The sequence below is a fragment of the Rhinopithecus bieti genome, unplaced genomic scaffold (genome assembly GCF_001698545.2).
Source record: "Rhinopithecus bieti isolate Rb0 unplaced genomic scaffold, ASM169854v2 scaffold_31531, whole genome shotgun sequence".
In the NCBI taxonomy this organism is placed as follows: domain Eukaryota; kingdom Metazoa; phylum Chordata; class Mammalia; order Primates; family Cercopithecidae; genus Rhinopithecus; species Rhinopithecus bieti.
This window is the reverse complement of record NW_016814088.1, coordinates 42,178-65,736: the sequence shown is the minus strand read 5'-3', so window position 1 is coordinate 65,736 and position 23,559 is coordinate 42,178. Positions and strand designations below refer to the sequence as shown.

The 23,559-nt window shown below is 40.5% G+C and overlaps 1 protein-coding gene across 3 annotated transcripts in view; it reads right to left on the bottom strand.

Moving 5' to 3' along the window:
- The window catches only part of LARS2 (leucyl-tRNA synthetase 2, mitochondrial), a 163,964-nt gene that overhangs the window by 100,888 nt on the left and 39,517 nt on the right, over positions 1–23,559 (bottom strand). For all 3 annotated transcript variants that reach the window (XM_017849609.1, XM_017849611.1, XM_017849610.1), the window contains one exon: positions 3,726–3,815. In XM_017849609.1, coding sequence (XP_017705098.1) covers positions 3,726–3,815 — 90 coding nt within the window. The remainder of the gene's footprint in view (positions 1–3,725; positions 3,816–23,559) is intronic.

Here is a 23,559-nt window from a genome sequence, read left to right as displayed (position 1 = left end):
ACAGCAAAGGAAGCAATAAACAAAATGAAGAGATAGCCTACAGAAGGGGAAAAACATTTGCAAATTATTCATCTGATGAGGGATTAATAACCAGAATATATAAGGAATCCAAACAACTCAATAGCAAAAACCAAAAATCCAAATACTCCAATTAGCAAGTGGGCAAAAGACCTGTATAGACATTTCTCAAAAGAAGACATACAAATGGCTAAGAAGCATATGGAAGAAAAAAAAGAGTTTAACATCATTAATCATCAGGGAAGTGTAAATCAAAACCGCAATGAAACATAATTTCACTCAGTTAAAATGGCTTCTATTAAAAGACAGAGTAATGGATGCTGGTGAGAATATGGAGAAAGGGGAATCCTCATACACTGTATGAAAAACAGTAAGGAGGGTCCTCGTAAAATTAAAAATAAAACTAACATATGATTCAGCAATCCCACTGCTGGGTATATACCCAAAGGAACTGAAATCAGTATTATCGAAGAGATACCTCCACTCCTATGCTTATTGTGGCACTATTCACAATAGACAAGATATCCAATCAACCCAAGTGTCCATCAGTGGATTAATGGATTTTAAAAATGTGGTATATACACACTATGGAATATTATTCATCCATAAAAAAGAATAAAATCCTCTCATTTACATTAACATGAATGGAACTGGAGGTTACCAGGTGACATAAGCCAGGCACAGAAAGACAAATATCAAATGTTCTCACTTATATGTGAGAGCTTAAAAAAGTGGATCTCATGGAGGTAGAGTGTAGAATAGTGGTGGCCAGGGGCTGGGAAAGGAAGGGGAGAGAGGGGGGATAAAAAGACAGTGGTTAATGGGTACAAAAACACAGGTAGATAAAAGGAATAAGTTCTAGCATTTGATAATATAGTAGGGAAATTATAGTTAACAATAATTTATTGCATGTTTCAAAATATTTAGAAGAAATCTAATTATTTCCAACACAAAGAAAAGATAAATGTTTGAGGTGATGGATATCCCAATTACCCTGATTTGATCATGACACATTGTATACATGTATCAAATATCACATGTAAAATATGTACAACTATGATATATTAATCAAAAAAAAAAACCCACAACAACAAAACCCTCTAAAACTACATCGACGGAATAGAACTTTTTAAAAAAGAGTTTTAAGAAAATGTTTTCAAAAGGTCAAATTAATGTTCTGCCAAGTATAGGTCTTTATGTTCATATTTGCAGCTGAAAATACTTTGTTTTGTGAAAGCAACAACAGATTCTTTTTGCAACAGAACTGAACATTTGGTGGACAGTGCTTGTTAAGAACAAAAGACTTAAACACTCCAGCTATGTTTAGTAATGCTCTGCTCGAATACTATTCCTAAATGCTCATTTACCTGAGTTATTTTGGTTAAATATGCTTTACAAAGTATATTTCTAAAGTCGGTTAACTTTATAAAGTTTATTCCAAAAATTTGTATTTTGAAATAAACCACAGAAATAGAATGCTAATAGCAATGTTTTCTGTTTCAAGGTCAATTCGAAAATAGCTATCCAATAAAAGGAGATTGCTGTGGTCTGAATGTGTCCCCCAAAGTTCATGTGTTGGAAACTTAATCCCTAATGCAACAGTGTTAAGAGGTGGGACATTTCAGAGGTGATTAGGTCATGAGGTCTCTGCTCTCATGAATAAATGGATGTTGCTATCACGAGTGTAGGTTAGTTATCAAGAGTGGGCTTGTTATAAAAGTGTGTTCAGCTGGGCATGGTAGCTCACGCCTGTAATCTCAGCACTTTGGGAGGCCGAGGCGGGCAGATTACCCGAGGTTGGGAGTTCGAGACTAGTCTGACCAACATGGAGAAACCCCGTCTCTACTAAAAATACAAAAATTAGCTGGGCATGGTGGCGCATGCCTGTAATTCCAGCTACTCGGGAGGCTGAGGCAGGAGAATTGCTTGAACCTGGGAGGCAGAGGTTACAGTAAGCTGAGATCACACCATTGCACTCCAGCCTGGGCAACAACAGCAAGACTCTGTCTCAAAAACAAAAAAAAAACAGTGAGTTCAGCTCCCCCTTGCTCCCTCCCTCACTCTCTCACTCTCTCTTGCCCTCTCACCTTCCACTGTAGGATGATGCAGCAAGAAGGCCCTTGCCAGAGGCCGGCACCTTGATATTGGACTTCCCAGCCTCCAGAACTACGAGGAAATACATTTCTGTTGTTTATAAATTACCCAGTCTCAAGTATTCTAGTGTAGCAGTACAAACCAACTAAGACAGAGAGCTACCTGGAAAAAAACCAAGACTAAATCCTGCCCAAGTAGCAGTGTGGGGGTGGAGGCAACCTAGCAGGCCCTCCCAGCCAGAGCTGACTGGGAGCAGCCTAGTGTGGATTTCTCCATCTGGTCATGTGTTTTGGTCTTTCCCTCATAAACACCATCTCTTTTTAGTCAAAAAGTCAATATTTGTTAAAGAATAGAACACTATTTTTTACCTCAGTTCTTTCCTCTCCCTTGTGCCTTACCCCAGTAGGCTGATGGGCTCAAAGTATCCTCTTGTCTCACCATCTTGATACTTGAGTAACTGGGACTAATTTTTTCCCATTTTTTGTAGAGACAGGGTCACTGTGTTGCCCAGGCTGGTCTTGAACTCCTGGCCTCCAGCAATCCTCCTGTGTGAATCTCCCAAAGTTCTGGGATTACAGATGTGAGCCACTGTGCCCAGCTCTGACTTTTTAAATACTATTTAATTTTAATTATTTTAAACTTAAATTCACATGTGGCTAGTGGCTATCATCCTGGACAGTTCTACATCACACTATGATGCTCTTGGCTTATCTCCTACCATTCCAAGTCTTATCTACCATTATTGAGCTCCCACCATAACAAACACTTCCATTTCTCAGGAGACCACTGTGATCGCTGTTCTTTAACTATTACCTTTAATCTTTCCAAGAACCCTGTGTCTTCATCCATTTTCTGCTACTGTAACAGAATAACACAGACTGGATGATTTATTAATAGAAGTTTATTTGGCTGATTCTGGAGGTCAGGAAGTCCAAGAGCATGGTGCCAACATCTGCAAGGGCCTCTGTGCTGCATTATCCCATGGCAGTAAGTAGAATAGCAAGTGAGTGTATGACACACACGCACAGAGAATTTGGCTGAACTCATCCTTTTATTGGGAGCTCATTCCCACAATAATAACATTAATCCATTTATTAGGACAGGGCTCTCATGACCCACTGACTTCTTAAAGGTTCCTCTTCTTAAACCCATCACAATGGCAATTAAATTTCAATATGAGTTTTGGAGAGGGCATCCAAACCATAGTACCCCATAAGGAAAATGTGCCCATTCCCATTCAGCAGATACAAAACCATGTTTCCTAGAGGTTAAGTTACCCAGCTGGTCACACAGCTGGGAAAGGGAGCTGAGCTAGGATTTGAGAAGCTGTATTCTTTCTTCTTACACCCCCTCCTTGATCTCATTACAGGAACCAGAGAGTAGGTTATGTGGTAAGAATTCAAGAGTGAAAGAAGCCCAGACCCTGTCTTGATGACACTAAACTGAACTAGGAAGTAGTCACTTTCTGGGTCTGCTGTGACTGAATTTATGAACTTGAGGTAGCATTCATTTAACTGCTACTGTGCAAACAGGGTTTACTTGCTTCTTATTTTACAATGACATATCCTAAAGATATTCACTAAATTTTAAAAGTGTGGCTAATTTTAACTCACCTCCTTTTGATAGGCCAGCCCAGCCTCATACAGTTTAACAAAGAGATACTGAGTCCACTTGTAGTAATCTGGCAAGCACGTAGTTATTTCCTGCCAACAAAGAAGAAAAATAATGTACAGGCCATTATAAACATCCCCCCTGCCATGCATGCATCAGTCTTGCAACTGAATTTTGAAAAGTAATGAAATCACAAAAATATTTATCAGCTCAAAATATTTTCATCAATTGTAAAGTAAGGAGAGCTGCAATTTATTCTGGAAAGGCATGTTATTGAAATGCCACCTACACCTTTCTGAGGGCATGTTCAATGAGAAACTCAACGTCAAATCTTTTGCACACCTCCTGCCCACTCATCTATGGCACTAACAAGTGAATTACACTGTACAAAATTGGGTATTAACATTTTTGTCACACAAACATACACTGGGGCCCTGATGCTTATTCACAAACGTAGTTCATTTTGAAAGCAATCACAAAATTCAAGAGGAATATTTGCCTGCCTCAGTATGATCCTCATTTGAAAATACATCCTGTGTTTCCACATATAACTGGGGCTTTGTGGCTCCTTTAGACTCCGTATATTCCACTTATTCCATTATGTGAATCAGGCCATTGTCTACTTAGGAAGAACAACTAAAAACATTAAACTTAGTAAGAAACCACTTGGTTTATATTTCCAAGTCTAAATCAAAGGTTCCCAAAATTTACTTTCCGTCCTAAAAACACATTTGTTATAGAATTCTGAAAAACACAATTTATGATTGATAAAGTCAAATAAGCATAAAACCTCCACTGTCACGTTTCTTTTCTAGTGCTCTTTAAATGTTTCAAATGATTCCATTTGTAACAGACTTTATTTTTAAGAGACAGAAGTCTTGCTGTGTCGCCAAGGCTGAAGTGCAGTGGTGTGATCGTGCCTCACTGTAGTCTCGAACTCCTGGGCTCAAACGACCCTCCCTCCTCAGCCTCCCCAGTAGCAGAGACTACAGGTGTGTGCCACCATGCCTTGTAATAAACTTTCGATAGAAGGCATACTTTTACCAAAAGTGCAAACAACTCAGTCTTCCTTAAGGTGAATAAATGAGACAGCTTCAAACCTGGACTTTGGGCATGTGGTAGGAACTAAGCAAGGTATCAGGTAAACATCTGTGCTCCCAGTGGGCTGTTTTTCTTATGTAGGATTCCTGAGTCCTTTTTTTTGTGCTGTTTTATGAAAGTAGCGAGTAATAACTATTAGAAAACAATTCTTTTAGAGAGAAAATAACTCAACTCTGACTATTGGCTCTACCTTCCCACTTCAAGGCAACTAGTGAACCACCAGCCAGTCAAAGGCTTTGCCCACATTGTAGCTGTCCGCCTAGGCCAGCTTCCACAACACAAGAGCCATAATTTCTGAGGCACACATACAATGCAGCCTGCTCTGGCTTCCAGCTTCACAGATGTCTACAGGGACGTCATGCACAAAGATCTTCACCAACTCAAGAACCTAACCAGCACTCTGCCAATGGGCTTGCTTCCCCAAACCTCCAAATTCATCCTTATCCATCATCTTTTCCTCTCCAGCTACCCCTCCAGCTAGCATGGCACAGAACTTGTTCTCCTCAGTTTTCTAGCCAAGCAACTTAAAAACTTCCATTGTTAACGAAACCCAGGGCAGGAGTTACATTTGGTCTATTTCATTTGCTCATTGTTATATGCTCAGGTCCCGGCACATTGAGGCACCCAAAATTGTTGTTGAAGGAAGAATAAAGTAGAGATATGAACTACTGCACATTGAATCAAGTTTGATTCCTTCATGCAGGTTTCACAACAAAATTCAAATTATTACATTGTGGTCCCCAAGATGAACTGGGATAGGGGATGTGGGTAAGGGGTGGAGGTAGTATAGAAAAAATATTCCCAAGACTTGGTCATTGTGGATATATCTTTTTATTTTTAAAAAATCTTTACCCACTAGAGGTTTACAGAAGTATGTGAAATAATTTTGAGAAAATAATGAGAATTGTTAAATCTAAAGGATAGAGGTTCAATATTTTATTTTCTCTATTTTTCTATTATTTGAGTGGTTCATATCAAAATTCTTTTAGTAAATATGTAACACATTATATATTATATATGTAACATATATACAACATATTTTATATATACACATATATATAAAATATACAAGTATGTGTTTTTTTCTCTAAGCCCGTGAATCTGCTTCCACAGAGTGAGAGTAAAAATTACACAGTCATGAAACAGCATTGTTATCTTCATTTAGGTTGATGGTTCTGAAAATCACTTTTACCTAAAGTAGCAAAAAGAGGATAGATCTAGTCAGGAAAAACAATGATCTTCATCCAACCAAGCATTAGCCTACTTTCAGTCAAACCTGCAACTAAAGGTCATTCTCTTTGGAAGTGTCAGCTCTGAGGTAAAGGGAGGGGTGGGGAATTACAGGCCCCTGCTTTCATCCTGGCTTCAAATGTGGGTCTGATCTATTTTATTTATATTACATTTCTGCACATGTCATTTGAAGAAAAAGCAACCTCAACTGCTAAAAGAGTACAGCTTGAAAACCACTGCTCCAGGACCATTATTCCAATCACTGGTGGTTTCATTTCCAGGCATATTCACAGCACTCAAAAGTTCCATTGTACTGAAGTGCGTGACTCACCTGCCCAGAGGAGGCTGGGAGTGCCCTGAGGAAGACTGTGCTCCTGTCCTTTTTATTCCCATCTGCTGCACACAGGGCCCAGCCACTGACTGACCCTCAGTAATGTCCACTCCATGAAGAAATGCCAGAACAGACACTTGCAAGGCTCACCAGGAGTTCATTCTCACACGGATCATAAATACGGTTGGGAACAGACATCACTTAGAAATACATCTCCTGAAAGTCATAGAGCCCTCTGGAACCTTCCCTGATTTGCTCATTAAAACAAAGCAAAACAAAAACAACTATTTTGAGTCTTCTAATGCTTTATCTCAATCAAAATAATCAAAGCCATCGTTCTGAAATTAAACTGCTGAAAAGCTTTTATTTTAGTCAACTGGCTAGAAATCAAGAGTCTATTTTCATATTTTCACTGGGACGTGCCTACTCAAAACCCAGTTCTGTAGACAAGGGTCTTCTAGGGGTCTCAGCACCCACAGAGGTGATGTTAACAGTCCTTTCTTCCCTTCTGTAAAGCAAGAGAGCTCAACTGGGAAAATTTTATTACCCAGAGACCATCTGGCACTGACTGGAGATATTTTTGTTTGTCACAACTGAGGTGTGTATGTTGTGTGTGTGCTACTGGCATCTAGTGGATAGAGGCCAGGGATGCTGTTTTAAAAACCTGTAGTGAACAAGACAGTCCCCAGAACAAAATAATCACCCAGTCCCAAATGTCAATCAACAGTGCCAAGGTGGAGAAACCCCGATCTATGAATTCAGATTTCTTCAGTTTGAGTTATAATCACAGGCTGATTAAAGAAGCATCTATCAAACAACTCTCTAGTGGCCATTCTATACATACTGATAACTTGTTAAACATCAATGAGCAAAAGTGGAAACATGGAGGCGGTTAAGTGAGTTTCCCTTCTCCATCGGGGGTAGCCCCATCTCTGCTGAGCACGACTTGCAGTGCACACAGGAATGCTGCATGATGTGACCACCAAGCCTTCTACCATTTCGGAGACCAACCAGAGGAAGGGACATGTCAAGTCTGGGGTTGCAGGCAGCTAAAATTCTGAAACTCTATTATGCGTGCATAATGCTATTCACTGGTAATAAGTGGTTGATTTTACTATCTAAATTTTAAATCATTTAATATGCCTCCAAGTAGTTGTCTGACTTGGAAAATCTACATAATAAATTTGTGTAATAAATTTCCTATTTTGAAGTTAGAGATGCATACAGTTTTTCTTGATACATGAGTTTATCCCTTTCCATAAAATAGTTGTTGAACAAATAAATGTTTAAAGATCATCCATGAGAATCTGCCCCACAGCACCCAAATTCCAGACGGAACCCTGCCTGCAACTCCAAGGGGGAACCCAGAGTCTGTGGGGTAGGGCTTCCTGTTGCTCACATCTGCCCACAAGCTGTGGGATAGCACCAACTGGTAAGACTCCTTAGGGAGACCACCACAGAAGTCAAATAACAAGTTAAAGGGGTTTCCTTCGGCCTGTTTTTCCAATAAGCCAACACCTACGTTAATGTACCATTGTTTTTAATACAAAAGTCAGGCAATTCAAAGTTACAGCTACAAAAGCATTGGCAATTCAGCCACACTCCACATAAATCTACATAAAAATGTCAACTTTTATATCTTCCTGAGCTCTAGAAAGTGCAATCTAGCTGCCAAGAGACCAAATTTACGAATCTGGGATTCCAACTAGAATTGTTCCTCTAAGCTGCATTTCTACATTCTATAATACCTGGTTTTTGGCATTAAAAATATTTTGCACATTCACAAGCAACCACAGAGCCCAACACACAACCTGAGTTCTCTCAGAACACAAGTGAGGCTCAAAATACCATCTTTTGAGACCTGCCGCCCATACCTCAATGACTGCCTGCACAAATTAACAACTAAGCCAGTCTGGCCAGCAGCTCCTGAGACACAGCGATTCATCAATGATAAAGTCCAAGAAGGCTGAGCCACGGAAGCCTATACTGTTCCTGCTATAAAATAACACTTGGTCTGTAAAGGAAGAATCACAGCACTTGGCCACCTTCCATGTACCCCACTGAAGTCTCCTAAGGCTCACTTGCTCCAGGAAAAGAGCCTGGGAGAGCATGATCTCAGGAAAGACCCTGGAGCCATCTGACTTGGGTTCAAGTCCTTGTATCACTAGTTTGTGGCCACACCACATTTCCCTATTAGAAAACAGAAGCAATGAAACACATCTTAGAGGGTTGCTGTGAGGTTAAAAGGCAATAATGTGTGCAAAGCATAAGGCTGGGCTTGCAAGAAAAATCAACAAGTACTACATCCCTTGGCTTTACTCAGAGTGTGTGATGGGCCGGGTGCGACGGCTCACGCCTGTAATCCCAGCACTTTGGGAGGCCAAGAGGGGCGGATCGCCTGAGGTCAGAAGTTAGAGACCAGCCTATCAACATGGTGAAACCCTGTCTCTACTAAAAATACAAAAAGTAGCCAGGCATGGTGGCATGTGCTGGTAATCCCAGCTACTTGGACGCTGAGGCAGAAGAATCGCTTGAACCTGGAGGTAGAGGTTGCAGTGAGCCAAGACTGTGCCACTGCACTCCAGCCTGGGCAACGCAGCAAGACTCTGTCTAAAAACAAAAAGAACGTGTGATAGCAGGGGTGGGTGAGGCTGGCTTCATTACTACACCACTCAGAGGTGGGCTGATACACCCATCAGCCTACTGGAGTAAGGCACAAGGGAGAGGAAAGAACTGGGTAAAAAACAGTGCTCTACTCCTTAACAAATACTGGCTTTTCAACTAAAAAGAGATGGTGTTTATTAGGGAAAGACCAAAACACATGACCAGATGGAGAAATCCACACTAGGCTGCTCCCAGTCAGCTCTGGCCAGGAGGGCCTGCTAGGTTGCCTCCACCCCCACACTGCTGCTTGGGCAGGATTTAGTCTTGGTTTCTCGGTCCACTTGCATCTTTGACAGTGATTGACCCTAGATTTCAGAACAGCTCATTCAAAGCCGTCATGTATTCCATTGGCATCACAACCTCATGATATTTAGGTTAGTTACCAGGAATTTAACAAAACAAAACAAAAAACCTGAGGCAATATGTTTATCAAGTCAATCATCCAGCGGCCCTGTAAGCACATCAGAAAGGTGAGCGGCCACTGCACATCACAGTTTCCAGCAACAAGGCATCACTTCACCTCCCCAAGTCTCACTGTGAGCCTCCTGCCTTCAGAACAATGAGTCTTGGAAACAGGAGAGCTGTTCACATGCTTTTTAAACAAATGATCTCTTGTATTGTGCACTTTTGTCATTTGCAACAGATCAAAAGGAAACACATGTTTAGTGATGGCTTTGTCTTTTATGCATTCCCAGGTCCTTTAATTCTAAAGGGGAGGGGTTCTAAAAGCATAATACAGCTCAAAGGCAGAGAAACTAGCCTTGGCATTCCTATTGTGCAGCTTAAAAGAGAAAATAACAATCCAGGCTCCATCAGATGATTCTCACTGATGATGGTTCAAGGTTCCAGTTCACAGCTCTGTACATCTGCTGTGTTGGAAGAGGGAAGAGAGAGGCTCATGAGAAAATCTGCCAGAATCAGGACACTGACGGCCACTTTCCTCTAAGTCCTCTATACTAAGCACTGGTTCTCAAACTTGGTTACACCTGGAATTGAACTTTAAAAGTTACTAATGCCTAGGCCCCACCTCTAGAAATTTAACATGGGGCCAGGGTTGAAAACCACTGCAAAGAAGTTCCTCCCAAATACATCTCTTTCCCAGATACTGTGTGAAAGGCAGGGTCCTGTCCTGCCTTTATGTCTTCACAGAACCTAATGAAACAGACTTCAATAGGAGCTAAGAGTATGATTTGGTTAGTATGAAATTTCTATCAGGGTACTCCGATGACTGTGCTAAAGGGGATCTCTCATAAGCCTGCTCTTGATTCAAATCCTCCCTGCACGCCTCAGTCCCACCCCAACACAGATTCTCTTTAGTCCTTACATTCAGTCCTGTGTTTTCACAAAACAAACTTAAAAACAAAAAACAAAAAACAAAAAAACAGTAAAAAATAACAACTTTCCACCCACCTTCGTGGCAACAGATACATAAACTTCATTAGGCAGCTACCTGTGCTCAATGACCAGCTGTTTAACAATGCCATTTGGAACCTACAGAATGGGAGAAAATTTTTGCAATCTACTCATCTAACAAAGGGCTAATTTCCAGAACCTACAAAGAACTCAAACAAATGTACAAGAAAAAAAAAACCCATCAAAAAGTGGACAAAGGATATGAACAGACACTTCTCAAAAGAAGACATTTATGCAGCCAAAAGACACATGAAAAATTGCTCATCATCACTAGCCATCAGAGAAATGCAAATCAAAACCACAATGAGATACCATCTCACACCAGTTAGAATGGCAATCATTAAAAAGTCAGGAAACAACAGGTGCTAGAGAGGATGTGGAGAAAAAGGAACACTTTTACACTGTTGGTGGGATTGTAAACTAGTTCAACCATTATGGAAAACAGTATGGTGATTCCTCAAGGATCTAGAACTAGAAATATCATTTGACCCAGTCATCCCATTACTGGGTATATACCCAAAGGATTATAAATCATGCTGCTCTAAAGACACATGCACACGTATGTTTATTGCAGCACTATTCACAATAGCAAAGACTTGGAACCAACCCAAATGTCCATCAATGACAGACTGGATTAAGAAAATGTGGCACATATACACCATGGAATACTATGNACCATATGACCCAGCCATCCCATTACTGGGTATATACCCAAAGGATTATAAATCATGCTGCTCTAAAGACACATGCACACGTATGTTTATTGCAGCACTATTCACAATAGCAAAGACTTGGAACCAACCCAAATGTCCATCAATGACAGACTGGATTAAGACAATGTGGCACATATACACCATGGAATACTATGCAGCCATAAAAAAGGATGAGTTCGTGTCCTTTGTAAGGACGTGGATGCAGCTAGAAACCATCATTCTCAGCAAACTATTGCAAGAACAGAAAACCAAACACAGTATGTTCTCACTCATAGGTGGGAATTGAACAATGAGATCACATGGACACGGGAAGGGGAACATCACACACTGGGGCCTATTTTGGGGAGGGGGGAGCTGGGAAGGATAGCATTAGGAGATATACCTAATGTAAATGACAAGTTAATGGGTGCAGCACACCAACATGGCACATGTATACTTATGAAACAAACCTGCACGTTGTGCACATGTACCCTAGAACATAAAGTACAATTTAATGAATAAATAAAAAATAAAAATGCCAGTTGGCTGGGCATGGTGGTTCACACCTGTAATCCCAGCCCTTTGGGAGGCTGAGGCGGGTGGATAACGAGGTCAGGAGTTCAAGACCAGCCTGGCCAACATGTGAAAGAAACCCTGTCTTTACTAAAACAAAAACTAGCCAGGCATGGTGGCGGGCGCCTGTAATCCCAGCTACCGGGAGGCTGAGGCAGGGAGTTGCTTGAACCCAGGAGGCAGAGGTTGCAGTGAGCCAAGATCACATCACTGCACCCTAGACTGGGCAACAGAGTGAGACTCTGTCTCAAAAAAAAAAAAACCAAAACCAAAACAAACAACAAAAAAACAAAGTCAGAGCTTCTGACAGCTCATTTCTCTTGCTGGAAGAGAAATGATTCTGGAAGAGGAAGCTGCGGAAAACCTAATGAGAATGGCCTTCCCCTCCCACAACTCCCAACAGGGCTTCAACAGAGGAGGAAGTGGGGAACAGGGCTAGTTCCTCACTTAGATGCTCCTAAATGGTCCTCATGCAGGAGAGGGACAGAGAGTGAAGATCAGACACTCAGTACAGCCCTGACTTTGAGTCTGAATTAGCCCTTCCTGTATCTAACAAATCCCTCAGCAATTTACAAATGATAGGACACGTTGGGATCCAGCTCTAGGCTTCCCAAATTGCTCTTTCCTCCATCCTCTCATCATTTTGTTTTTTTTGTTCTTGTTTTTGTTTTTTGAGACAGGGTCTCACTCTGTCACCCAGGCTGGAGTGCAGTGGCGCGATCTCAGCTTACTGCAACCTCCCCCTCCCACGTTCAAGTGATTTTCACGTCTTAGCCTCCTGAGTAGCTGGGATTACAAGAGCCCACCCCCATGCCCGGCTAAATTTTTTTTTTTTTTTTTTGGTATTTAGTAGAGACGGGGTTTCTCCACGTTGCCCAGGCTGGTCTCAAACTCCTGACCTCAGGTGATCTGCCTGCCTCAGCCTCCCAAAGTGCTGGGATTACAGGCATGCACCACTGCGCCCAGCCCATCCTCTCATCTTTATACATTCTCGTGTATAAAGCAGCGCTCACCATCCCTGCCTCTCAGACCACTGTGGGAATGGTCTGAGAGGCAGGCATGGTGAGCGCTGCTTTATACACAAGGAAACTCACCCAAAGCTGCCCAGCTCCTGGGTAGCAGAAGCAAAACTAGTACCCACGTCTCTGGATTCAGAGGGACATCAAGCAGTGACATGGCACCATGGTAAGTGCAGCCCAGCTATGACTGGACTGGCTTAAACACGTATGCTCTGAGGAGGTGCCAGTAACCAAGCAACATGAGTGAACTGGAGTACTCCTAGATAAAGGAACCGCATGGTGAATATTCTTTTAGGAATGACAACAGTAATAATAACAATAACGGCTAATGCTTACCAGGGGCTGACAAAGTACTGGGTCCAGCACTGGCAGTTGAGGGGCCTCTCATGTCCTTCTCATTGCAATCCCAGGAGGTAGTTATTACCAAAAGTGGGCTTGACCTCTGAATTTAAAATTGCAATTTATCCCTGGCCCTCCTGCTCTCCCCTTACCCTACTCTACCTCTTTTTCTTTCCATACCACTTATAGCCTCCTAATATACTATATTATTTTCTTATTTATTATGTTTATTGTCTGTCTTCATCCCCTCCTGAAACTGTAAATGGTAAGGTCTCCCTGTGAAAGAAAGGGTTTTGTCTTTTTCTCCCCACTGATGTTTCCAAGTACTTAGGAGACTGCCTGGTACAAAGGATGCTTAATAAATGTTGAATGAGTAAGTCGCCATTTTACTGATCAGAGAATCGAGATGCAAAGTAACTTGTTTAAGGTCACACAGCCACTCAGAGGCAAAATTAGAATCCAAGCATAAGTCACCTAGTACTTGTACCACTACAAATGATTTCTTGTCATCTATAGGCCCAGCCAGTGGCTCTCCGCTAGACCACATAGCCACGTCTTCCTCCTTCCTGAACTGTGATTCCTCATGACTCCCACTGCCCAGGCTTCCTCAGCCTTACTGACTGCTTCCTCTCAGCCTCTTCTCCTAAATTCCTTTTCCTTCAACCATCTGTCAAATTCCATCTTTGCCAAGGTTCTGTCTCTAACCTCCTTTATCTTTCCTGTTCTCTTTTTTGCAGAATTGAGGGAACAGGTGTTAATATCAGGGTAATTAATTAATCTTGAGCCTAACGTTTGTCTAAGAACTCATTTTTATGCAATATGTTCCTTTATCTTAGGACTAACTTTAGGCTGAAAATGAGCATTTAATGAAAATTGGAAATGACAAATGCTAGACACTTTTTACAGGGCATGCATTTTATTCTTAAGGGTCTTATTTTTCAAATCTAGGGCTAAAAGTTAAATTCTTTTTTTGTTGTTGTTGTTTTTTTGAGACGGAGTCTCTCTCTGTCGCCCAGGCTGGAGTGCAGTGGCGAGATCTCGGCTCACTGCAAGCTCCGCCTCCCAGGTTTATGCCATTCTCCTGCCTCAGCCTCCCGAGTAGCTGGGACTACAGGCGCCCGCCATCTTGCCCAGCTAGTTTTTTGTATTTTTTAGTAGAGACGAGGTTTCACCGTGTAGACCAGGATGGTCTCGATCTCCTGACCTCGTGATCCACCCGTCTCGGCCTCCCAAAGTGCTGGGATTACAGGCTTGAGCCACCGCGCCCGGCCTAAAAGTTAAATTCTTAAGCATCTGACAGGTTCATGTTCATGTTCTAATTAAGTGCTCTTGAAGCCAACTTAGAGAATGAGTGTTGATGGCAAGGAAATCATGGTCTCTGCAGTTTTAAAGACATCTCACACTCTTTTTTAACCAAAAACAGCTTGATCAGTAAGCTCCCCTTTGTTTTCTATTTTCTTGGCCAATATTTTTTGAGCACTATCATTTTTATGGTAACCTGAAAGCTGTCCCCTGTTACAAACTACACAAGATTCTACAAATAATCCATAATCAGACAAGAGGCAACAATTCTCTTAATTTCTTGGTAATTGCTCTTTGCCAGCTTACAAGAATTTCATCAAGGCATACTAACAATACAAACAGCTTTTCTAACTAGACAGTTGGGAAGAGAAAACCCTCCATTAAACTACAGATGAGATTAATTGGTTTGAGTTGCAATTTGTTATTAGTCTAGTTGGGCAGATGCCATAAAGCTGCCCAAACCAGAAATGTTCCTTTTTTTTTTTTTTTTTTTTTTTGGAAAGAAAGAACATTAATCTTATCTACAACATCCTTGAAAATTTCAGAATCAACAGGACAGAATCATCTGGAACATGTTTTTGTGATGCCAGTTCTCTAGGCTTCCTGAATAATATAAGGGCTATTTGTTAGACACAGGCATGGATCCAGAGGAAGAGGAAATATCAATCATCAATTTCACAGATGCAAACAGTGGCAGCAGTGCCCAAAATGAGCCATTTTGCTGCCTGCAAATTCCATAAACAATGAGTAGTAGAAACATGCCATGACCTGAACTATTTTGTATGTGACACAGACAAGAAATAAAACTCTAAATTTAGAAAACTCATAGAAAATCATTTTGATAGTCCAGTGATTTTTAAGAGATGGGTTGGGGAAACACTGATCAGAATCTCACCAGAGGTGAGGGATTTTTGAAACTACACATGCTGATCTTCTACTTCTGGGAATATGGAGTAAATGTACTTTTCCCGATTCTCTCTAAATGCAACTAAAAACTCTGGAATATATATATGAATGAAATAAGACTCTAAATGGTGAAGAAGAGAAGGCAGGTTAGGGACGTGAGTACCTAAGGAATGACAATGGTAAGTCCTGTTGACTTTTTAAATGCCCAGTAAGTCCCAGAATTGGAGCTAACAAAGCCAGTAACCCAGAAATGCCAATGAGTACAGAGGAAAGAAAAAGAAAGAAGAGAGAGGAGAGAAAGAAAGGAAAACAGAAAAGGAAGGGAGGGAGGGAGGGGAAAAAATAAGAAAAGAAAGACTAAACTGCTCTATCTAGATAAAGTACCAGGAAAGGTTAACCTAGCCAAGACAGAAAACTTTTAGACAATAACCATTCTACTTCAGTCAATACCACAGAAAAAACTGCAGTTCCACAAGCAAAGGCTTCGCGAAGAGCCTAGACTTAGACCCTTAAGGGGCAATAATAAGGCGCTGCAACCACGTTCCCAGGGTGGTGTCACAAGAAGCTGAGGGAAAAGCTAGGACTTCTAGCTCTATTGGGCATTAGTGAACAACCTATCCCCCTCTTGGTGGTATCAGTGGAGCCCACAGGAGAAGTCTGGACTTCTACCCCTAACTAGCAGGAATGAGGTACACCTCCCTCTCCCTGATAAGACAATGTCAGAGGAGGTGGAATGGAGAAGCAGGAATTCCACACAGCTCAGTGCTCTCCATCATGTCAGCGGAGTCCCTGTGGGGATCCATGTCTGTATCTAACAGCCTTTACATTATTCAGGAAACCTAGAGAACTGGCATCACAAAAGCATCTTTTAGATGAGTCTGTCCTGTTGATCCTAACATTTTCAAGGATGCTGCAGATAAAATTAATGTTATTTTTCTTCCAGAAAAATAGAACAATTATAGCTTGGGCAGCTGTACCCACAGGCACAGTAACAAGTGGCTTTTCCATTCAGAGTCAGGGTGATGCTGGTGGAAGGCTAGTGGAGAGCTTGTGCTTCTATCCTTGCCCAGCAGCAACAAGGAGACCCTCTCTTCCCCCAAGTATAAGTGATGAACATGTGGAGATCCTGGACTTCCATATCCACGTGGAAGTAAAGAGATAGTGGCCCCTTTCACCTGCCATAGCAATATCAGAGGCGGCCTGCTAAAATATAAGGTTTAAATAAAATTCAGTCTTAAAATAATCCCCAAATATCTTGGTTTTGATAGAAAATCATTAGCCATACCTAAAACCAGGAAGATTTCAAACTGAATGAGAAAAGATTATTGACGTACACCAACACCATCATGACCCAAATGTCAAAACTATCTGACAAGGATTTTATGCAGACAGCATAAAAATGCTTCAACAAGCAATTATGAACACACTTGAATCAAATGAGAAAATAGAAAGTCCCAGCAAAGAAAGTTATAAAGAACCACCAAATGAACATTTCAGAACTAACAAATAAAGTAACACAAATAAAAGCTCAGTAGATGGGCTTACCAGCTGAATGGAGGAGACAGAGGAATCAGTGAACTTGAAGACCAAACAACTGAATGTGCCTAATCTGAATGAACAGCAGAGAGAAAACAGACTGGAAAAAAAAAATGAATAGAGCTTAGGGACACATGGAACTATAACAAAAGATCTGACATACATGTCATCAGAGTCTCCTAAGGTAAGGATAAAAAGAGTAGAGTTGAAAAACTATTCAAAAAAATAATTGCTGGAATTCTCTCAAATTTGGCAACAACATAAACATACAGATGCAAGAAGCTAAGCAAACACCAGTCAAGATTAACTCAAAGAAATCTACTCCAAAACACATCATAATCAAACTTCTGAAAATTAAAGACAAAGAAAAAAATATTGAAAGCAGCCAGAGAGAAATAATGCAATACCTATAGGAATAAAATTCAAAGACAGTAGATTTATCAGAAACCAGAGGCCAGAAAGAAGTGGCACATTTTTCAAGTACTAAAAGAAAAGAACTGTTAACCCAAAATTCTATATCCCATGAAAATATCCTTCAGAAATGAAGGGGAAATCAAGCATTCTAAGATAAAGAAAAACAAACAGAATTTGTCATAAGCAGGTCTACTCTAAAGGAATGGCTAAAGAAAGTTCTCTATGCAGAAGAAAAATAATAAAAGAAGGAACCTTAGAATATTAAGAATAAAAAAAGAGCAATGAGAGATGCAAAAATACGGGTATATACAATAGACCTTCTTTCTCTTGAGTTTTCCAAATTATATTTGATGGTTGAAGCAAGAATTATAACACTGTCTATGTGGTTTCCAATGTACATAGAAGAAACATTTAAAACAATTATGTTACAAATGGGAAAGAGTAAGTAAAGGCATGCAAAGGGAAGTAAGGTCTCTACACTTTATTTAAACTGGTAAAATGATCATACCAGTAGATTGTAGTACATTATAATGTAACACCTAAGCAACTAATAAAAAAGCTACACAATGGGATACTAAAACACACTATAGATAAATCAAAATGGAATTCTAAAAAAAGTTCAAGTTACTCACAGAAATGCAGAAAAAGAAAACAGAAACAAAAAAAGGAGATACTAGAAAACAAATGAATGCTAGACTTAAGTCTTAATATATCAATAATTATATTACATGTAAATGGTCTACATATGCCAATTAAAAGAGATTGGAAGAATGTATTTTAAAAATGACCCAACTATTTTCAATTTCCAAAAAACCCACTTCAAATATAGTAAGTGGGTTGAAAGTAAAAAGATGACAAGACATAGTAGGCAAAAATTAATAAAAAGAAAAGAGTGGCTATATTAATGTAAGATGAAGTAAGTTAAGAGAAGTGGCTGTATTAACATATCATAAAAGGGCCGGGCATGGTGGCTCAAGCCTGTAATCTCAGCACTTTGGGAGGCCGAGATGGGCGGATCACGAGGTCAGGAGATCGAGACCATCCTGGCTAACACGGTGAAACCCCGTCTCTACTAAAAAAAAAAAAAAAAAAAAAAAAAAACTAGCCGGGCGTGGTGGCGGGCGCCTGTAGTCCCAGCTACTCGGGAGGCTGACGCAGGTGGCGTAAACCCGGGAGGTGGAGCTTGCAGTGAGCTGAGATCCGGCCACTGCACTCCAGCCTGGGCGACAGAGTGAGACTCCGTCTAAAAAAAAAAAAAAAAAAGATATCATAAAGTACACTTCATGTACACTTCCAAGTAAAATATATTTCATATATGCTTCATAGTAAAATACCATAAAATAGACTTCAGACCAAAGAAAATTACTAGTGACAGACATTATACAATTATATATGGGTAAATCACCAAGAAGACACAGCAATCCTAAATCCGTCGATTTTGTTGATTTTTTCAAAGAACCAACTTCCTTCCTCTGCTGGCTTTGCGTTTACTTTGTTCTTCTCTTTTAGTTTCATAAGTAGTAAAGTTGTTTGACATCTTTGTTTTTTTTTTTTGTTTTTTTTTTGTTTGTTTGTTTGTTTGTTTGTTTTTTGAGACGGAGTCTCGCTCTGTCACCCAAACTGGAGTGCAGTGGCCGGATCTCAGCTCACTGCAAGCTCCGCCTTTCGGGTTCACGCCATTCTCCTGCCTCAGCCTCCCCAGTAGCTGGGACTACAGGCGCCCGCCACCTCGCCCGGCTAGTTTTTTTGTATTTTTTTAGTAGAGACGGGGTTTCACCGTGTTAGCCAGGATGGTCTCGATCTCCTGACCTCGTGATCCGCCCGTCTCGGCCTCCCAAAGTGCTGGGATTACAGGCTTGAGCCACCGCGCCCGGCCCGACATCTTTGTTTTTTAATGTAAACATTTATAATTATAAATTTGCCACTTAGTATTTTTATGCTGTATTCCATAAGACTGTATGTTGTTTTCATTTTCATTCATCTCTAAGTATTTTCTAATTTCCCTTGTGATTTTTTAATCCATTTATTGTTTAAGAGTGTGTTGTTTACACAAATTCGCAAATTTTCTAGTCTTCCCTCTGTTACTGATTTTTAACTTCATACCATTGTGGTCTGAGAAGATGCTTTATATATCTTTTAAAACCTATTTAGACTTAATTTGTGGCCTAATAGATGGTTTATCCTGGAGAATGTCCCATGTGCACTTGAGAAAAATGTGTACTCTCTTGTCGTGCAGAGCGTTCTGGTGTCTGTTAGACCTAGTTTGTTTATTGCGTTTTTCAAGTCCCCTGTTTCCTACGTATTTTCTGTCTGGTTGTTCTATCCATTGAGAGTGGGCTACAAAAGTCTCCAACTATTACTGTGGAACTGTCTATTTCTCTCTTCAATTCTGTCCATTTTTGATTCAGTTATTTTGATGGCCTATTATTAGGTACATAAACACTTATAATAGACCTTATTGTATTGAGCCTTTTATTTATAATGCTCTTCTTTGTCTTTTGTAACCTTTTCTCATTTAAAGTCTATTTTGTCTGATCACTACAGTTACCCTTGTTCTCTTTTGATTACTATTTGCATGAAATATCTTTTTTTCAGCCTTTCACGTTCAGCTTATTTGTGTCTTTAGATCTAAAATGACTCTGTTGGAGATAGCATATAGATGGATCATGCTTTTTAATACATTTTTTCAGTATCTGTCTTTTGACTGAAGAGTTTGAGCCATTTATTTTTAAAGTAATTACTGATAGGGAGAGACTTCTGTCATTTTGCTGTTTGTTTTTCATATGCCTTGTAGCTTTTTTGTTCCTCATTTCCTGCATTACTGTCTTTGTATTTAACTGATTTTTGGTAGTAAAATGTTGTGATTCCCTTTTCATTTCCTTCTGTGTATATTCTATAACTATTTTCTTTGTCATGGGGATTATATTTAACACCCAAAAGTTATAACATTCCCATTTGAATTTATACCAGCTCAACTTCAGTAACGTACATGAACTGCCTCTATATAGCTCTGTACAGCTCTATAACCTTTTCAGTTACTGACGTCACAAAATTACATCTTTATACACTGTGTGTGCAAAAACATAAAGTAATAGTTGTTTTTTATAATGTATTCTTCTCTTAAATTATGCAGAAAACAAAATGTGGAGTTTCAAACCAAAGTTGCAACAATAGCTTTCAGGTTAATAATTTTTTAAAATGTATTAGTCTCTTAAATTGTATAGAAAACAAAAAGTGGAGGCACAAACGATTTATCTTAGTCAGCTTGGGTTGCTATAACAAAATAGTACAGACTAGGTGGCTTAAACAACAAATATTTATTTTGCACAGTTCTGAAGGTTGGGAAACCAAGACCAACGGGCTAGCCAATTGGGTTCTTGGTGGACCCTCTTCTTGACTTGTGGAAGTCTATCGTACTGCTGTGTCCTTACATGGCAGGGAGAAATGGGGACTTGCGGGGAGGGCTATGTGGTGTCTTGATATAAGGGTACTAATTTCATCATAAGGATGCCATCCTCATGTCCTCATCTAAACCTAATTATCTCCTGAAGGCTCTTACTTCCTAGTATCACCACATTGGGGATTAGAGATTCAACATATGAATTTTAGAAGGATACATTCAGTCCATGACAACCATTAAAAAACAAAAATTGGGCCGGGTGCGATGGCTCAAGCCTGTAATCCTAGCACTTTGGGAGGCTGAGGCGGGCGGATCACAAGGTCAGGAGATTGAGACCATCCTGGCTAACATGGTGAAACCCCGTCTCTACTAAAAATACAAAAAAAAAAAAAAAAAAATTAGCAAATTAGGGCATGGTGGCCAGCGCCTGTAGTCCCAGCTACTTGAGAGGCTGAGGCAGGAGAATGACATGAACCCAGGAGGCGGAGCTTGCAGGGAGCCGAGATGGCGCCGCTGCACTCCAGCCTGGGTGGCAGAGCGAGACTCTGTCTCAAAAAAAAAAAAAAAAAGAGGCTGGGCATGGTGGCTCATGCCTGTAAGTCCAGCACTTTGGGAGCCCAAGGCAGGTGGATCACTTGACCTCACTAGTTTAAGACCAGCCTGGAAAACATGGCAAAACCCCATCTCCACAAAAAATACAGAAATTAGCTGGGTGTGGTGGCAGGTGCCTGTAATCCCAGCTACTTGGGAGGATCACTTAAGCCCAGGAAGCAGCATTTGTAGTTAGCCGAGATCGCGAAACTGCACTCCAGCCTGGGCGACCAAGCAAAACCCTATCTCAAAAAAAAAAAAAAAAAAAAAAAAAAAAAAAAGTAGAAGGATGTGGTAGGCTGAATCACCATCTCAAAGATGTCCATGCCCTAATCCCTCGAACCTCTGAATATGTTAGTTAAATGGCAAAAGGAATTTTGTAGATGTAATTAAAATAAGATGGGTATCCTAAATTATCCAGGTGGCCCAATGTAATCAAATGGGTATGCAAAAGCAGAAATCTTCCTCTGGCTGGAATGGGAGAGATCTGAAGCATGAGAGGGAATGCACTGCTGGAGGGGGCCACGTGGAAGGCTTGAGAAGAAATGCAAGCAGCCTCTAGAAGCAAAGACCAATCCCTGCCTGATGACCAGTATGGAAACGGATCTGTCCTACAGTCGCCAAGGAAGTGAATTCAACCAACAATCTAAATGATCTCACAAGTGGATTTTTCCCCAGAGGATCCAGTAAGGAACACAGCTCTAGCAACACCTTGATTTTGGCCTGGTAAGACCCTAGTAGAGGACCCTATCAAGCTCACTCAAACTTCTGACTTACAGAAACTGTCAGATAATATACTGATGTTGTTTTAAGATGCTAAGTTTGCAATAATTTGTCATGGTAGCAGCAGAAAACTAATGCAGGGGACTTATTTATAGTAAAAACAACTATAAAAGACATTCTTGGGGCAAGTGGGAAATTCCCATATAAACTGGATTATAAATAACGTTATGGAATTACTGTTAATTTTCTTAGTTTTCAAAATGGTATTGTGGTTGTGTAAGAAAACTTCTTACTCAGATAGGAATGCTGAAATACTTTGGGGTCAAGAGCCATGATGTCTGCAATACATACTCAAATAATTCAGGGGGAAAATGTATGTGTGTATATATATATAATACTTATAAATAAAAAGATAAAGCGAATACAGCAACAATTATTGAATCTAGGTGAAAGGTATATGAATGTTTATTGTACTATTCTTTCAATCTTTCTAAGTGTTTGAAAATTTGTATTGTTATAATAAAAAATAGAGGGGAAAAAGTGTTGAGTTAAAGCTAGACACCAAAGAACACATACTATGTTATTCCATTGATGTAACTTTAAAAACTATGTGTAGGTAAGGAGTTCATCTGGAGATGAACAGTGATAATGGTTGCACCACAATGTGAACGTACTTAATAGCAATGAACTGGCACTTAAAAATGGTTAAGGTAGGCCATGCGTGGTGGCTCACGCCTGTAATCCCAGCACTTTGGGAGGCCAAGACGGGCGGATCACGAGGTCAGGAGATTGAGACCATCCTAGCTAACACGGTGAAACCCTATCTCTACTAAAAATTCAAAAAAAATTATCTGGCTGTGGTGGCAGGCACCTGTAGTCCCAGCTACTCGGGAGGCTGAGGCAGGAGAATGGCATGAACCCGGGAGGCGGAGCTTGCAGTGAGCCGAGATTGAGTCACTGCACTCCAGCCTGGGTGACAGAGCAAGAGATTCCGTCTCAAAAAAAAAAAAAAAAAAAGGTAAGATAGTACATTTTTGTTATGTGAACATTACCATAATTTAAAAATCACCTAGAAAAAGAACCAAAAAACCCAAACGCATATGTAGTGTAAAACTACATTGAAAACAAGGCAGTGGCCAGGCGTGGTGGCTCACGCCTGTAATCCCAGCACTTTGGGAGGCCAAGGCGGGTGGATCACTTGAGGTCAGGAGTTCGAGACCAGCCTGGCCAACATGGTGAAACCCCATCTGTACTAAAAATACAAAATTAGCTGGCTGTGGCAGTGCACACCTGTAATCCCAGCTACTTGGGAGGCTGAGGCAGGAGAATCGCTTGAACACGGGAGACAGAGGTTGCAATGAGCCAAGATCGTGCCATTGTACTCCAGCCTGAGCAAGAAGAGCAAAACTCCGCCTCGGAAAAAAAAAAAAAAAAAGAAAGAAAAGAAAAAAAGGCAGTAATGATCATAAATGTCAGAATAGTGGTTACCTATAGAAAGAAGAGACAGAGTTGTGACTGGAGGAGGACACATGTTGAGCCTCTGGGTGCAGATGTTTTATTTCTCAATGTAGGTAGTAGCTATACGTTACTACATTATATTTA